General features: G+C 38.8%; 1 protein-coding gene across 1 annotated transcript in view; it reads left to right on the top strand.

The window, feature by feature from the left end:
- Pik3c2a (phosphatidylinositol-4-phosphate 3-kinase catalytic subunit type 2 alpha) overlaps nucleotides 1-18,459 on the top strand; it is a 95,023-nt gene that overhangs the window by 43,572 nt on the left and 32,992 nt on the right. The window contains exons 7-13 of the mRNA XM_029479584.1: nucleotides 318-429; nucleotides 2,945-3,024; nucleotides 3,158-3,221; nucleotides 13,164-13,307; nucleotides 15,564-15,609; nucleotides 15,690-15,900; nucleotides 18,260-18,382. Coding sequence (XP_029335444.1) covers nucleotides 318-429; nucleotides 2,945-3,024; nucleotides 3,158-3,221; nucleotides 13,164-13,307; nucleotides 15,564-15,609; nucleotides 15,690-15,900; nucleotides 18,260-18,382 — 780 coding nt within the window. The remainder of the gene's footprint in view (nucleotides 1-317; nucleotides 430-2,944; nucleotides 3,025-3,157; nucleotides 3,222-13,163; nucleotides 13,308-15,563; nucleotides 15,610-15,689; nucleotides 15,901-18,259; nucleotides 18,383-18,459) is intronic.

Genomic DNA, 18,459 nt, shown 5'->3' with positions numbered 1-18,459 from the left:
CTCCCAAGTGCTGGGATTAAAGGTGTGCACCACCACTGCCTGGCTATTCATTTATGTTTTTATTTTTATATATTTATAAAATATAAGAAATATTTTATCCTATTGTTGAAATTTGTGTTGAGATATGCTGTATCTAAGATAGTGGTGGGATTTTAGAAGAAAGTCATGATACTCTCTTAAGTTTAATAGACTTATATGTGAAAACTTGTAGTTGATTGGTTAAAAGTGATACAGATATAATTTGTATTTTATTTTTATGTCTATAACTTGTGACTTGAATAGAATAATACTAGTGGATTATTCATGTATTTTAACAGTAATCATTGTCTTGGAAGTCACGAACATATTCAAAATTGTCGAAAATGGGACACAGAGATTAAATTACAGCTCTTGACCTTCAGTGCAATGAGCCAGAACCTGGCTCGAACAGTAAGTGTTTATGAATTGCATTTAGTGAGTCTGAATAATTCTGACAATCGACAGATTTCCAGTCTGTATGCTTTCCACTTTTTTCTGCACCAGCCTGGGATGGTGGGATGATACACTTGTTTCCAACAGTAATCTCATGCAAGTTTATAAGTAGCACATTCCTCAGATCTAGAAGTATAAGTTTGAAAAGCAAAATGAAGTCTGCCTTATTTTTTTTTTAATTTCTATTTTTTTAATGGGAAGAGGATAGTCTCATCCATTTCAGACTGGCTTTGAAGTCACTGTGCCGCCTATGACCAGTTTTATGCAGTGCTGGAGACTGAACTGAGAGCTTTGTGCCAGTCATTCTACTAACCTTGCTATATCGATAGCCCTTGCTTTTTCATTTAAGTTTTAAAGAAAAAGATATGTTTACCTAGTTCATTGCAAGAGCACAGTCTCATATTTAATAGTCTTACACAGGAGAGAAAATTTCAGGCTTAATTAAGAGAGGGGGGAAAGGGGGATTGGAATACTAAATAAGGGTTTTCAGTTTCTTTTGAATGTGTTTGCATAATGTGGAATGGCAGGAGAAACTAGTGCTTTTCTCAATGGTGATGAGCAGATAATGGGACAAAACTTACTGAGAAAAAAGGCAGAAAGTCAAATGATGTTGCTCCCATCTGACCCCACCTTAGATTTTGCCCACCCTCTTTCTCCGTTGATTATTTGAGTTAGGATCTTGCTGTATAGCTCCAGCTGTCCTAGAGTTCCTTAAATAGACAACACTGACCTCAAATTTGCTGTGGTACCTGGATTACAGGTGTGCACCATCTGCCCAGCTTAGTTTTTGCTTTATTTGTTCATTGTAAACTAGGTTTAGGATCATTTATCTTTTCCATTTTTAGGAAATTTATTACATTTATTGTGTGTGTCTGTCTCTGTGAGTGTGTGTGTGTGTATGTGTGTGAACTCAAGCGTGCCATGGTATGGGTGTGTTTAGGTAGGACGACAACTTGTAAGAGTTGATTCTTTCTTTATACCATTTAAGTCCCAAAGATGGAGCTCAGGTTATTAGGCTTGGGGGCTAATGCCTTTACCCTCTGTAAAATAGAAGTTTGTGGCTACCTAGAGGACTTCTGAGTTAAGACTACACTGGCTGTTCTTCTAGAGAACCTAGATTTGATTCCCTGTACCCATACAATAGCCCACAGGAGATCTGATACCCTTTTTTTGGCCCTCTCATGGCACCAGGCACACATGTGATGCATCAGGCATGTATATGATGCACTGATAGATACACATAGGTGCAGACAAAATACCTATACACATAAAATATTTTTTTAAAAAATAAAAGTTGTTCAGATATGGTAGTATACTTCATCCTGCAGCGCCAGTTCTGCTTACCAAAAGTGGCCCACTAGGCACTCGCATTCCACGCCCGGCTCCACGCCAGCGAGCCGGGCTTCTTACCCATTTAAAGTTTGAGAATAGGTTGAGATCGTTTCGGCCCCAAGACCTCTAATCATTCGCTTTACCGGATAAAACTGCGTGTGTCGGGAAGAGCGAGAACGCCAGCTATCCTGAGGGAAACTTCGGAGGGAACCAGCTACTAGATGGTTCGATTAGTCTTTCGCCNCTATACCCAGGTCGGACGACCGATTTGCACGTCAGGACCGCTACGGACCTCCACCAGAGTTTCCTCTGGCTTCGCCCTGCCCAGGCATAGAGACAGAAGGATCAAGAGTTCATGGCCAGTCTAAGTTACATAAAACCTTCTCTTTAAAATTAACAGGGGTGTACAGGGCTAGTACTCAGTGGATAAAATGTTTGAGGACTTGAGTTTGGATCCCCAGTATCTATAAAAAGCTAGGGATAACAGACCATTTCCATAATCCCAGCACTAAGGAGAAAAAGACTGACAGACCTCCCAGGCTGACAGTCCAGCCAGTATAGCCAGTGAATTAGCTCCAAGTTTAGGGAAAGAACCTGTCCTGTCTTAAAATATAAGCTATAAGCAATAGAGGAAGATATATGACATATGCACATATGTACACATACATACAAAAGTAAATAAATAATAAAATATTTAAAGATGTGCTTGAGTGTTTACCTGTATGTATACATGTATTATGTATGTATGTTTGTATGGATGGATGCCTTATGCATGCTTGGTGTGCATGGAAGCCAGAACTGCATATCAGATCTGTTGGAACCGGAATTGCAGATGATTGTGAGCTACCATATGGCTGCTAGGAGCCAGAGCCAGATCATCTACAAGAACAGCAAGTACTTTTAACCTCTGAGCCATCTCTCCAGTTCCAAATAATAAAACATTTAAAGCAATTAAAAGATGAAATTTTTTAGTATTATCTTACTGAGTCAATTATAAATAATAGTTATTTAGCATTTTATCTCCAGCCCTCAAAAATTAGTCTAATTTTAAGATTTTATCAACTATTTATACTTACCTTGATATAATGACCAAATTATTATATTTGATTCTTCTTAAACATGTGTATATGTATTTATTTAGGCAGAAGATGATGAAGCACCTGTGGATTTAAACAAATACTTGTATCAAATAGAAAAACCTTATAAAGAAGTCATGACAAGGTATAGCATCTAAAACATTCATTACAGGTTTTCAAACTTCATTTTGGGTGTGAATATATATATAATTTTTATGTTATAACAACTATTTTTGTCTAAAATAGTCTTCAGCCATGATACCTGTTTTTTCTTTCAGACACCCTGTTGAAGAGCTCTTAGATTCCTATCACTACCAAGTAGAACTGGCTCTTCAAACTGAAGTAAGTTTTGGTATAAGAACTTAAAGATTATTTCTGTTTTCTCTGAAGTTCTAGTTTTGGAATTAGATTAAATGCTTTAAAACTATATTCTTTGTGTTAGCCATGCACATGGCAATGGACAGCAAGTAGGGAAAGCTTTAGAAGAAGACTAAGGTAGCCCAAAGCATCAGAGTTTAAAAGCATGCTTGGGCTCTAGTCAGCGTATAAAAGAGAAGACAAAGCAATAGTTAAAACCTTCCTGTGTTCTGACTCAGAAAAGCAGCCACACCCAGATGCACCTTATTGGTGGTGCATAGGAACTGTCTGGCTAACTTTTTTTTTTTAAGATTTATTTATTATATGTAAGTACACTGTAGCTGTCTTCAGACACACCAGAAGAGGGAGTCAGATCTCGTTACGGATGGTTGTGAGCCACCATGTGGTTGCTGGGATTTGAACTCAGGACCTTCTGAAGAGCAGTCGGGTGCTCTTACCTGCTGAGCCATCTCTCCAGCCCTGTCTGGCTAACTCTTAAACAGTTTGAATTAGCCAGAAAAAAGTTGAGAAGAGCCTGTAAACAGAAGTGTACATACATGATACTTGGAAGTAAGCAGTTCTAAATAGCATGTATGAAATGAAATGTACTAGAGAGAGGGCTCATTGGTTAAGAGCAACTTGATTCCCAGCACTTAATAGTGGCTCACAACTATGTGTAACTCAAGTCTCAGGAGACCTCACACCCTTTTCTGGCCTTCTCAGGCACTAGGCATGCAAGAGATACACAGACATACATGTAGGCAGAATGTCATACATGTAAAATAAAATTTAAAAAAGAAGGAAGAAAACATTTGACATGATTAGATATAGTTCATAAATGATTTTTTTAGCCCACTAAACCTATTTGCTCATATTGTTTGGTGTTGTTTTTATATTCCAATATTAGAGTTGAGTAGTTAGAATGTAGACTTTAGTTGCAAAACCAAAACTATTAGTTTTTTTTTAATTTTTTTACTTATTTTATGTCTATGAGTGTTTTACTTATAGGTATATGTACCATGTATATGCCTGGTGCCTTCAAAAGTCAAAAGAAGACAATCAGGTCTCCTGGAACTGGAGTTAACAGACAGTTATGAGCTACCATGTGGGAGCTATGAATCAAACCTACATACTCTACGAGAGCAATAAGTGATCTTAACCACGGAGCCATTTTTCCAACCCCTTATTATTTGATCCTTTATAGAAAAGGCTGGCTGATCTTTTACATATAGATGGCTCTAGTCACTTAAGATGTTTTTTGCCAAGCACAGGCTGAGTGAATTGTTTAGCTCGGTCTTGTAAAGTTAGATTGGCGATAATGTAGAGGTTAGACTTAAAGGTGGCATAATTAGTTTCAGAGGAAAGGATATTTTTTTAACTATTCAGGTAAAAGAAGAGCATTTTGAGTGTACATATACATGTGTCACAGCACACTGAGAGACATGTATATTCACACCCAAAATATAGGAGTTGGTTCTCTCCACCATGTGGGTTCCTGAGATTGAACTAAAGATCTGTCAGAATTTACCCACTGAGCCATCTTGCCAGCCGTGCTACTAGTACATTCTTATCAACATATTAAAATACCGAGTATCACATCCTGAGACAGTGTTGGTACACTGAACCTGAACAATGAGCCCAAATAATTTCCTCCATTAAGCTCTTGCTGTCATTTAGTCACAGTGACAAGGAAAATAACTTATTTGGGTGTCTGAGATGGCATCAACTCCTCCAAAAGAGACATTGGGTGAACCTGGAATTTAGTATAAGAGGTCCAAGTGGAGATAATACACTTGGAAATCATCAAAGTATACATGATATCTTTGAGAAAAATATATAAGTACTACAATATGGGGGATGGCTCAGCAGTTAAGAGCACTGGCTGAGCCGGGCGTGGTGGCGCACGCCTTTAATCCCAGCACTCGGGAGGCAGAGGCAGGCGGATTTCTGAGTTCGAGGCCAGCCTGGTCTACAGAGTGAGTTCCAGGACAGCCAAGGCTACACAGAGAAACCCTGTCTCGAAAAACCAAAAAAAAAAAAAAAGCACTGGCTGCTCTTCCAGAGGTCCTGAGTTCAATTCCCAGCAACCACATGGTGTCTCATGACCATCTGTAAGGACATCTGATGGCATGTGGGTGTACATTCAGCAGAGCATTCATACTTTAAACAAACAAATCCCTTAAAAAAAAAAAAGACTAGTTGGTTTACTAAGAAATCATTGAGGGTGTGGAAGAAGAGTTAACTCAGCAGTTAAGACAATGGCTTCTCGTCCAAAGGACCTGGATTTTCCTCCCAGCATCCATATGGCAGCTATAGTTTTAAGGTACCTGATGGCCCTTTCTGGTCTTCTTGGGTACCAAACACACATGTAGTGCTCATGCATAACATATGCATACACACATATAAAATGTTGAGAGCCCATGTAATCCTGTATCAGCCCCACCACTCCTCTGTTCTCTTTGCAGCAATAAGCTGCAAAGTTTTGCTGCTTCTCCTTTTTTCCTATTCTTTTAGGGACTCATTCCAACTATGCCTTCATTGCTAGCACTCCTTAAAACAGAATTATTTGTTGTGTCTGTAAATGGACATGGATATGTCTATACGTTTGCATGTGGAAATCAAAGTACAACTTGAAGAGAGTCACTTTTCTCCTTTTATTATATGGGTCCTGGGATCAAACTCAGCATATTGGGCTCATGGCAAGCACCTTTGCCTGCTAAGCCAATCTTGCTGGCCCATTGTAACATTAAAATGAAACTGTACATCAGATATGCACAGTCCCAATTTTGTAGTACTTATATATTTTTCTCAATCTTTCTGTAGATTTATTTACATCTGCTTTTTTTTAAAAGATTTATTTATTTATTTTATGTATATGAGTACACTGTAGCTGTGTAGATGGTTGTGAGCCTTCATGTGGTTGTTGGAAATCCACTCACTCAGACTCTGCTCACTCTGGCCCAAAGATTTATTTATTATTATACATAAGTACGCAGTAGCTGTCTTCACACATGCCAGAAGAGGGTGTCAGATCTCATACGGGTGGTTGTGAGCCACCATGTGGTTGCTGAGATTTGAACTCAGGACCTTCAGAAGAGTAGTCAGTGCTCTTATCCGCAGAGCTATCTTGCCAGCCCTGTAACTTCTTATAATTCTAAAATTATTCCAAGTGAAAAGTTTACTTTAATAGTGAAAAATAGTAACAGAAAGCAGATGTCAAGTCGGAGAAAAGGGAAGGTAAGGACATAAAAAATGAACTTTTAGAGCTGGCTGTAGTGATACACATCTTGAGTTTCAGGCCAGCCTGCTCTACATAGTGAGTTCCAGGGTTGCATAATAAAGAGCTCTTGTCTCCAAAAAAAGAAAGAAAGAGAGAGAGAGAGAGAGAGAGAGAGAGAAAGCAAGCAAGCAAGCAAGCTTTTAGGAAAAATAATTAAAAATTATAAACTGTAAAGCAAATGAGCTCTTAGGCTAGTTTGAACTTAATGCTTAGCCTGGGTTGGCCTTGAACTTGTGAACTTCCCTCCTCAACTTCCTATATTCTAGGACTGTATCCTGAGCCCCAGCTTTTAGGCTTATAATCTGCCAACTGTGCTCCCCAGCAGGGAGCCTGGTACCTATATTTCCTAGAGCTCCCTCAGGTATTTGCTTGGCTTTCCATTCCTTAAGGAACTTAAATGTTATCTGAGTGCTCCAAACCACCTTCTCTCAAATATCAATTCTTTTATTTCCTCTTTTACAATTTGATTGAACATGTTGTTTGTTTTAAAACAGTGCCTTACTATTTTATTTAGCCCAGGCTGTTCTCAAACTTGCTGTGTAGTTTAAGCTGTGGAATTTAGAATTCTCCAACCTCAGCCTCCCCTTGTGCTAGGATTACAGGTATATGCTCAAAATAAATCATGCCCACCTTAAGTATAATTTTTTAAAAGATTTATTCATTTATTTTATTTATGATGAATACACTGTCACTCTCTGCAGCCACACCAGAAAAGGGCATCAGATCCCATTACAGATGGTTGTGAGCCACCATGTAATTGCTGGAATTTGAACTCAGGACCTCTGGAAGAGCAGTCAGTGCTCTTAACCTCTGAGCCATCTCTCCAGCCCAATTGTTTTTTTTTTCTTTTTTCTTTTTTCTTTTGTTTTTGGTTTTGGTTTTGGTTTTTCGAGACAGGGTTTCTCTGTGTAGCCCTGGCTGTCCTGGAACTCACTTTGTAGACCGGGCTGGCCTTGAACTCAAAAATCCGCCTGCCTCTGCCTCCGATGTTTTTTGTTGTTGTTGTTTTTGTTTTGTTTGTTTTTTTTTTTTTTGTATCTATCTTTTTCCTGTTTTAGTTTATTGTGCTCAGTCAGTTCAGAGTGACTTTGAACTAGCTAAGGCTGGCCAAGGCTAGCCTTGATCTTCCTGCTCATAGCTCTTGAGTTCAGGCATTATAGGCATTTGCCACTATTCAGAGGCTTACCAAATTCACAGAATTCTACCATCATCACCCCAGTGCTGTTCTAGAGTATTTTCACATACAAATTTGCAGTTGACCCGCCTTCCAGCACTAGCCTCAAATAATCGCTGAGCTAGTTCCTGTCTCTAGCATGATTTCCTCTTCTGCACATTTCTTATAAATGGAATGTAGTAATATTTCTATGCCTGTTTCGTTTTTTTCAAATACCAAACCCTTTTATCTGTTGTAATATGTATTTGTAGTTTATACCTTTGTGTGGTGTGTTGTATAAGTGCTTAATTAGTGTGGGTGGCTCTCCTGGAGCTGAAGTCTCAGGTGGTTAGGAGCTACCTCATATGAGTTCTGGGGACCAAATTCATGGCCTTCCTTACCTCTGAGCCATCCCTATAACCCTACAGCCAGCTTCTTACATGGGTGCTAAAGATCCAAACTCAGATCCTTGTGCTAATTGTCTCTACCAACTGAGTCATCTCCCTAGCACCAACCAGCAGTTCCTTTTTGCTAAGTACTATTCCATTGTAGTATATTTTGTTTGTCTGTACATCTAATAATATACATTTGAACCTCAGTTAATAGATTTTGGTTATCATAAATAATGTTGGAATAAAGATTCATATATAGTTTTTGTATGGATTAATGATTTACTTTCTCTTGGGAAACTTTTCAAAGAAATCAGCAAGTTGCAGAAATTTTTTAATTCTCGTGAATTTATTTTTCTGGAAATAATCTGTTCATTTTGCTAAAGTGGCAGTATGGGACTTGAGAAAAGAAATAATGGCTTGGTGGAATATTCTTTTGACTTTGTTTCTCATGTGCTGGTATTACAGATAAGTACCATCACACCTGGATACTTTTTTTTTTTTTTAAGAAAATTTGTTAGTCTTTAAGAAGAGTCCATAATTTGCAGATGTAAAAAGTAACTACTTTGTCTAGGCTGTAGAAAAATGAACAATTTAAGACATAGAACTTCTGATAAAACCTCTTCCCAGACTGAAGTTTAGCCCCTTTGAAGAGCAAATGGCTAACACAGAAAGATAGAGCCCATGGGAAAGAAAGTTCCTAAAGAACTTAAGCCAGAGCTGCCAGGTTGGGAGAACAGGATCTGAGGGTACAGGTAGGACTGGTCTTTAAGAACCACTGAGCTTCCATAGTGAATTGAAAAGGAATTAATAAATGCATACAGGACTGGAACCAAGGTGCAAAGTGTCTTTCTGTTCTCTTTGTGTTAAAAGTGTCTTTTTAGTGCCCTCTAATGACAAAAAATGTTAGTGTAAGTTCAGTTCTGCTTCTACAAACAGAGCAAAAGAGGGGTGGGGTTAAAGCTGTGAGACTGCTCCATGTCGTTAAGAATAAAGGAGAGGGCTGGTGAGATGGCTCAGTGGGTAAGAGCACCCGACTGCTCTTCCAGAGGTCCAGAGTTCAAATCCCAGCAACCACATGGTGGCTCACAACCATCCGTAACGAGATCTGGCGCCCTCTTCTGGAGTGTCTGAGGACAGCTACAGTGTACTTACATATAANAAANAAANAAANCTTAAAAAAAAAAAAAAGAAAGAATAAAGGAGAATAGTGCAATTCAATGTCACGAGCCTTCTTATTGGAAAGGCTTTTAGACGAAGGTGAAGTTATAAGCATAAACATAAATCAGATAACTAGAAAGGGAGAACTTGAATGCTGATCTTCAGTAGTAATTGGATATTTAAGAAAATGAGAGGGTTTCATTTATGCTTGAAGGTGAAAGGGGCATTTTACTTATAATAGCTAAGCCTCAAGAATAGAAATCCTAAAAGGGAAGATGCATTGCTGAGTTGCAGCCTTTCATAGTACTTGCATAAAAGTGTAGCATGAATATTTTATGAATTTTTAAGCTGTGCATAGTGTGCAGTTACTAGGAAGGAAGAGAGAAGATCCCTTAAGCTTATGAATTTGAGACCAGCCTAGGCAATAGATCACGTTCCTGTCTAAGAGAAGGAAGAGAAATACATGAATGCTTTTGTTGTTCAAGTTTCTAAAACTACATTTTGTGGGTGTATATCTGTATACAGTCGCAGGTGTATGTACAGGCCAGAGGATGGCCTCAAGTATCATTCTTCAGGCATGCCATCTACCTTTCCTTTGAGCCAGGCCTGGAGTTTACCAGGTAGGCTAGTATGGCTGTCTTAGTTACTATTGTAATGCTGTGAAGAAACACCATGACCAAGACAACTTACAAAGGAAGATACTTAATTGAGGGCTTGCTTATAGTTTTAGAGGGTGAGTCCTTGACCATCATGGTGGGGAGCACGGCAGCAGGCAGGCTATCATCAGGTTCTGGAGCAGCAACTGAGAGCTCATATTATCTGTAAGTTGCAGACAGAGACTGAGAGAATGGGTCTTATTGTGGGCTTTTGGAACCTCAAAGCCCACCCCTAGTGACACACCTGCAACAAGGACAAACCTCTCAATCCAGTAGTCTACTAATCAGGAACCAAACATTGAAATATATTAACCCATGGGAGCTATAGACATTTAAACCACCAGAGTGGCTGACCAAGTAGCCTCAGGCATTCTCTTGTCTCAACACTGGGATTACAGTCACACACCACTACTTCCAGCATTTTTATGTAGGTTGTAGGGGTTGAATGAAGATGCTCAATGCTTACAACGCCAGTATACTGACTGTAATGATTTCTGTAGCACTAAAATTTATAGCTAGCTGACACACAATAGTTATACATATTTATGGTATATAATGAGATATTTCAATATATGTACAATGTGTAATGACCTATGCAAGGCAGGGAGTACACTCCTATAATCCTAGCACTACACAGGCTGCAGAATTTATGCACTTAAGATCAACCTGGGTTACATAAGGAGTTTCAGAGCAACCTGAGCTCATTATTGGGATGTCTCTAAAAACAATTAGTTAACTAATGTATGTAATGATAAAATCAAAGCCCACTCCTAGTGACATATTTCCTCTAACAAGGCCACACCTCCTAATCCTTCTACTCTTTTCAGTTTCATTCCCTGGTGACTGAGCATTCAAATCATGAACCTGTGGGGGCCATTCTTAAGTCAAACTACCACAAATGCCAGTACCCACATCAGGTACCTCACAACCACCTGCCAGCTCCAGGGTTCTAAAACTCTCTTCTGGTCTTTACTGATACCTACACATATGTGGCATTCACTTATATGCACACACAACACACACAAAAGTAGTGAGAATTTTGGTTTCTTAAAACAAAAAAAACACAGAGAAATATTATGGGAATATGTTTTCATTTTAATCCTAGGTTATGGGGCTGCTTCACAGCAGGTCACTTTGATTTGCCTCATGCTCTAGCAGGGGTGTGGTTTTCCAGCTGTAGATAGTCTGTGTGAGTGTGTGACATTTGGAAATCTGGGGTTTTTTTCAAAGGGTATATAAATACTAGCATCCCAATGCTGTGGATTGTGGTTTGTTGCTCATTGTCAAATAGTCATGTGTGAAGAGATGAAAAGAAATTAGAGATCCTGACAGCAAAGATCAAACTTACCCAAGGTACTCAATGCCCCTAATCAGCAGAAAATAATCTAACGATATTGTTGCCCCTTACCCCTCTATCCATTTTTTCCCTCCTACCTAGTGTTAGGAGATTGAAAAGGTGGGGTAGAGGAGAGGAGAATGGTGGAAGAAAAGAGAACCCACAAAGTAACCAAAAGTCCAGTTATTCACAAAAATAAAAATGAATAAAAATGTTTTAAGTAGTGAAGGAACTCTGTGTCATTGGGTAAGTGATCTTGTAGTGCATTTGTACGTATACACTTTGGGTTTATGCTCCAGTCAGCTGTAGTGGAGTAACACACACGAGCTGTCCATATGGAGACAGAGGTCAAACAGACTTGGAAAGTGATAGCTGACCCAGCACTGCTACAACTGACCTTTAAACCTCAGTGGGTTGTTTTTTTTTTAATTGCTTTTTATTTTAAGATTTGTATGGCCGGGCAGTGGTGGTGCACGCCTTTAATCCCAGCACTTGGGAGGCAGAGACAGGAGGATTTCTGAGTTTGAGGCCAGCCTGGTCTGTAAAGTGAGTTCCAGGACAGCCAGGGATACACAAAGAAACCCTGTCTCGGAAAAAAAAAAAAAGATTTGTATGACTGTGTGTGAGTGCATGCCCAAATGTGTATGTGCATATGAGATTAGGTGTAGGAATACACTACATACCTGGGTACCTGTGGAGTCCTTCAGAGCCAATTATAGGCATTTGTGGGATGCTCAGCTTTTGTTTTTGAGTGATGGGATGCAAACTCGGGTTCTCCTGATAACTTTAGTTGGGTTGATTGACTTGTTATTTTCAGGCAGGGTTTCTGTACAACCCTGTCTAATTGGAACTTGTTATCTAGACTAGGCTAGTCTTGAACTAATAGAGATCATCTGCTGCAGCAAGAGCTCTTAACCAACCGCTGAGCTATCTCTTAAGCCCCTCAAGGGTTATGATTTCTTTTATTAGAAGTTTGTACTTTTTGTACTAGTGTTTTACAAAAGAGGGTTATTTTCAACATGGAAATTACTTCCAAGTGAAAGTTTAAAAGATAAATTTAGGGCTGGTGAGATGGCTCAGTGGGTAAGAGCACTGACTGTGGATCCAAAGGACCTCGGTTCAAATCCCAGCAACCACATGGTGACTTTCAACCATCTGTCATGAGATCTGACGCCCCCTTCTGGTATGTCTGAAGACAGCTACAGTGTACTTACGTATAATAAATAATCTTTTAAAAAAGGTAGATAAAGCCGGGCGTGGTGGCGCACGCCTTTAATCCCAGCAGAGGCAGGTGAGTTTCTGAGTTCCAGGACAGCCTGGTCTACAAAGTGAGTTCCAGGACAGCCAGGAGTATACAGAGAAACCCTGTCTCGAAAACCAAACAAACAAACAAAAGGTAGATAAATTTAGTTTTGCTTTTTAGATTTATTTTAAATGTATGAGCAAATCTAGTTTTAAAAAGATGATTTAGGGGCTGGTGAGATGGCTCAGTGGGTAAGAGCACCCGACTGCTCTTCCGAAGGTCCAGAGTTCAAATCCCAGCAACCACATGGTGGCTCACAACCATCCTTAACGAGATCTGGTGCCCTCTTCTGGAGTGTCTGAAGACAGCTACAGTGTACTTACATATAATAAATAAATAAATCTTTAAAAAAAAAAAAAAAAAAAAGATGATTTAGTAATTATTCCTAATTTGTTGTCTTTTAATTCTAATATGAAATTAATAACATTTACATATGAATAATTGTTTCGGAGTGAAAACTAACCATGCCTTGCTTTAGTAAATTTTTTCACAGCATACCACATGATTAAGAACTTATCTCAGTTCTTTTACTTTTCAGTAGAAAGTATCTAATCTCAGAATTGTCTAAAATATCTAGCTTCTGGCGTCATCTTTGACATGAGTTGAATATTTTACCTCGTTATTTTTATTTTACTTTTCATTTTTAAAGAACCAGCACCGAGCTGTTGATCAAGTGATTAAAGCAGTAAGAAAAATTTGTAGTGCTTTAGATGGGGTGGAGACCCCCTCCGTTACAGAAGCAGTGAAGAAGTTAAAGCGAGCAGTTAACCTTCCAAGGAATAAAAGTGCTGATGTGAGTATGTGTGTGGACTTAAGTGACCACCTGCCACTTAAACAGGATGTTTACCTCTATAGACAAGATATTGTCATATGAACTTTTTTGACTTTTACTTTTGGCTTTTGGTGAATTGCTCTTTTGGTGAAGTGGGGATTCCTTGTTGAAATGATGGAAGAACTTTGTGAACATGGACACCAAATAGTGGATTCAAATCATCTTCCCTCTATAAGTGAGATCCCTGGCGATTTAGGAAACCTAGAGTAGTGCTTCCAGTCCTCTCTTGATGGAAATGTTTGTGCTTATTGTACTTGAGCCATACCGCTGCCCTGTTGAAGTGGCTTTGTCTTAGAAGCAGCCAGATGTTGAGTCTTCTATTATGCATATGCCAGTTTTTAATAAAACTGTGTCCCATGATACTTCCTTCCATGGGACTTTAATAAATTCAGTTCATAAAAATGTTTATGTCTTTTATTGAAAGGAATAAAGAAAAAGTGAACCTCACAAGCTACTATACATTTTAAGGAGAAGCTGTGTCATTGGCCTGCTCCTCTGTGTCTGGCTGCTCACAAGTCTACTCCTTCTTACAGAAATTTTAGCCTCATGACACTTAAAGTGTCCTCAACATTTTGTTTTGGTTTGGTTTATTGGGTTGGGGGAAGGGGATTTGCAGGATTCTGTTTAAAAATTATTTGGAAACTCAAATCACCATAGACTCAATGTCGGAAGTTCCTGTTCTTTTTATTCTTATTCCTTTATTGACTAAAGGAAGAGTAAAGTGCCCCTGAGGTGATGGAATGTATCCCTTTAAACTGCAAGCCAGAGCAAAACTTCCTCCTTTCCACTGCTTCTTTTCAGGTATTTTGGCCCAGAAATAAGAAAAGTAAGAAACATAGTATCATTGAAAATGATCATGCCTATGTTCCTTATAGATTAATTGTTGTCATTAAATGTATCTTCTCACTGAAAAAAAAAAAAAAAGGAAGAGTAAAGTGTAGTCAAGATGGGAGTTTACGATATATATGAATTTCCTTTAATCACTGAATGGTAATAGAGTTTAGATTCTTTTCTTTAGGAATGTTACTCTCATGATAGTGAAAAATACTGTACTATGTTACAAAATAATTATTTAATTTAAAATAAAAGAACTGATTTCATTCTTTTCCATAGTAAGTTTTAGGTGCTCTTATTTGTCTGTCTTCTTGAGACAGGGCCTCATATTTTCCAAGCTGGTCTCCAACTCACTGTACCTTTGCCAAGGAAGTCCTAGACTTCCTGTCTTGCTCTTACTTCATAGGCACTGACTGTAGGCATGCTGACTATAGGCAGCCTTTTGTTTCTGGTCCAGGCCAGCCTTGAACTTGCTGTATTCCTCCTTTCTCGGCTTCCCGGGTGCTATAATTATGGGCATGCTTCCCAGTCCAACTTGCCCTAATTTTCATATTACTAAAAATCATTTGTTGTCAGGCATAGTGGCACACAGTTTTAATCCCAGCACTTGAGAGGCAGATACTAGTAGATCTCTAAGTTCAAAACCAACTTGGGCTACATAGTAATAAGACCCCATCACCAAAACCAAACCAAACCTGTTTACTTAGGTCTATGTTTTCGCTTTTTTCTTTGGTTGCTATTCTGCATTTGTGTCTGTGTTATGTGGATGCAGATAGATGTTCATGTACGTATATGTGTTGGGGGTGGACAAATATGGTCCATGTGGGGATTGGAGTTCTACAACAGATGTTAGCTGCTCTCCACTCCTTTTGAGACAGGGTCTCTTGTAGAACCTAATGTTCATCAACTTAGCTACATTAACTGGCCAGTGAGCTCCAGGGTCTACAAGGATCCACCTTCTGCCTCACACCCTCTCCCTTCCCTGTGCTGACACGCTACACTCGCTTTTACCTGGGTGCAGGGAACTCTTTCTCATGCTTTCCTGGCAGCTGTTTTACCGATTGAGGCATTTTCATAGCCCTCCATTTCTTTGTTTGCTATTTTATTAATTTTTCCAACATGTTTGGTAAATTTCTTCTGAGAAGGGTTTCTTTGACATTTAATGAATGTATCAAAAGTAAAGGTTATTTAAAACAAAAGCAAGGGCTTAGACTGGTGATGCACTCCTGTTGTTATCCCATCATTTTGGATGAGGAGCAGAAGTTTAGCAAGTTTGAGACCAGACTGGGCTACACAAGACCCTGTCTCCAAAAAGGAAGAAACAGTAAACATTTTATATTAAATTATGGTCAATTTCTGACTAATTGATACATGTGTATACAGGTGACTTCATTATCTGGAAGTGACACAAGGAAGAACTCAACTAAGGGTATGTCTTTAGATTTTTTGTTTTACATTTTGGCAATGATTTTTGCTTTTTCAGAGAATTAAGACTCTGTTTCAATGTAGGGTCACTGAATCCTGAAAATCCTGTTCAAGTAAGCATGGATCACCTAACAACAGCGATTTATGATCTTCTCAGGCTCCATGCAAATTCTAGTAGGTGTTCTACAGGCTGTCCCCGAGGTAGCAGGAACATCAAGGAAGCATGGACTGCAACAGAGCAGCTCCAGTTCACTGTCTATGCTGCACACGGAATTTCCAGTAACTGGGTATCAAAGTAAGTAGCTGCTTAAAGGACATCCACAGCTTTACCCACAAGTTACACTAACTTAGTGTTGGTAACTACTTTTATCTTTTTTGTTTAAATGAACAATTTAAAGATCACTGGAAACCCTTGTACCTTTGTGGTTTTAATAAAATTACAGAGCCGTCTGAAGTAATTGTAGTGAAAAATGTCATTTTTATGATATGAAAAAAGAGCAAGAGAGCCAGGTATGATGGTGCACACCTTTAATCTCAGCCCTCTGAAGGTGGAGGCAGAGGCAGAGGTAGAGGCAGGGGTAGGCAGATCTCTGAATTCAAACCCAGCCTGGTCTACAGAGTGAGTTCCAGGACAGCCTGGGCTACACAGAGAAACCCTGTCTCAAAATAAAACAAGAAAACAACAGCAAAACAACAACAACAACAAAAATCACAGGAAAATATATAGTGAAATTGAGAAACAAAAATGTTATTTAAAAGAATTACCTTAAGATTGCTGAGCTTTTCTGCCTGCCTTTTAGAATCAACATAATTTGAAACAAAATGTAATGGGACTAGAATTCAGGCCCTATATCCCTTTAATAGCTCACAGTCTACCAGCTGCTAATGTTTGAATTCTGTAAGAGCATATTCCTTCTTACTGATGTCTTTTATAAGGGTGTTCCTCTTGACTTCTTTTCTTTTGTTAAAATCTTTAAGGCATAGCATTTTGGGGCCAATTTTAATTTACTTTAAAATAATTAATATAAACTGTAAAGTATAAACTTAATATTTTACTGAAATCTGTTCATGATGGCTTAAAACAAAATAAAATAAAGTCTAGTGGAGAGTTAAACAAAAAATTCCACTTGAATTGAGCTTCAATTAAATTCAATTGAATTGAAATGATAGAGTGTTTGTTGTTGTTTTCAAACAGGGTCTCTATGTAGTCCTGGCAGTTCTGGAATTTGCTATGTAGCCTTGAACTCTGTAGCTGAAAGTGTTGTTGTTAAGTCATGAAAAATAAGTGTTTACTGAGCCCCATCTACAAGCAGAGTTTTCAGTACTGGAAATCCAGTAACAAACGAGAACAATGACTTTCTGGAGCTTTCGTTTAAATGGCTATTCCTGCCTGTTTCTTTTTGTCTGTCTCACTATACTGCTCAGGCTGCTCTCATCTTCAGAGACTGAGTGATCCTTTCACTGCAGCCTTTTAAGTAGTACGGTTACAGGTGCATTCCAAAATGCCCAGCTGAAAACATGGCAAACAAATTGGGTTGCTTTTTTTAAACTTGTATTTTCCTTTGTTCATTGGAGTTCTATATAGGAGGACCCACATAGTAGGAGAGAACCAACTCCCACAGGTTGTCTGTCCTTTATCCTCCATACACACCCTTTCATGGACTTAGATACACTCTTAAATAAATGAAGTGAAAAAAAATTTTTTTTCATTTGACACAGGGTAGCCCCAGCTGTCCAAAAACTCTCTCTATAGACCAGGCTAGCCTCAAACTCAGAGATCCACATGCCTCTGCCTCCCAAGTGCTGGGATTAAAGGTGTGGGCCACCACTGCCCTGTATAACTTTAAGTTATAGATATGGGTGGGCATGGCATCCAGTCCTTTGGTCCTAGTACTTGGAAGGTGGAGACAGAGGAATGCGAAGTGTCCAAGAACAACCACCACCCTACCTATTCACACCCAGAAAAAGCTGTGGATAGGAGTAGAATGATTAGCATGTAAACCTAGAAGTAAGTTAGAGTAGAAGAATACAGTTTTATTGAGTCCAAGGTTCTTAGAAGATTGTCTTATTGTGTCAGTATGAACAGCAATTTGGAACTAAGTTATTGGTGTTTAGTGAAAAGAATACAGCAATACTGTGAGAATTGGTTGAATTCCTGGGTCTGTATGTTAAGTAAAGCTTAGCTGAATATTACCGTGGTGTAGCAAAGGAAAGTAGCATCAGCATCTCCACCAGTGCTCAGGAGAAGACCAGAGAAACTAAACAAACCCCAACAAAAACCAGGGATGTAATAGAAGTCACACCAAGGGAAGAGAGTGTTGGCACTTCGTGGGCTTAACTAGAAACGGATAAACACACACTCTGTTATCATTCACCTGCCCTCTCAGCACAGTACCTGAAACAGCTTATATTCTATGGGGATTATTATAGTCCCAGCATTCCCAGCCCCAGGCTGACACTTGGGGTATATGCTTCCCACGCTACTTCTTTTGTTACACTGTTCCTCTGTTTCTGTAGAATCTTCAAGGGTTAAATTTCACATGGATTTCAAAAAACAAAAGGTGACCATTTTGTCACTTGGGAAAATTTGCTAATGTACTTGTGTTAGTTAGATATTACCAACCTAGAAATCAAATTAAGTTTTCTTTTCTCAGTTATGAAAAATACTACTTGATATGTTCCCTGTCTCACAATGGGAAGGATCTTTTTAAACCTATTCAGTCAAAGAAGGTTGGCACGTATAAGAATTTCTTCTATCTTATTAAATGGGATGAACTGTAAGTGGAATTTTTTTACTTTTATAATTATTTCACTGTACCCTATTCTGTAATTTTTCCAATGTATACATTACTAT

This window comes from Mus caroli, chromosome 7, assembly GCF_900094665.2.
Source record: "Mus caroli chromosome 7, CAROLI_EIJ_v1.1, whole genome shotgun sequence".
In the NCBI taxonomy this organism is placed as follows: Eukaryota; Metazoa; Chordata; class Mammalia; order Rodentia; family Muridae; genus Mus; species Mus caroli.
The sequence above is the reverse complement of the archived record's forward strand: the minus strand, read 5'-3'. Positions and strand labels throughout refer to the sequence as shown.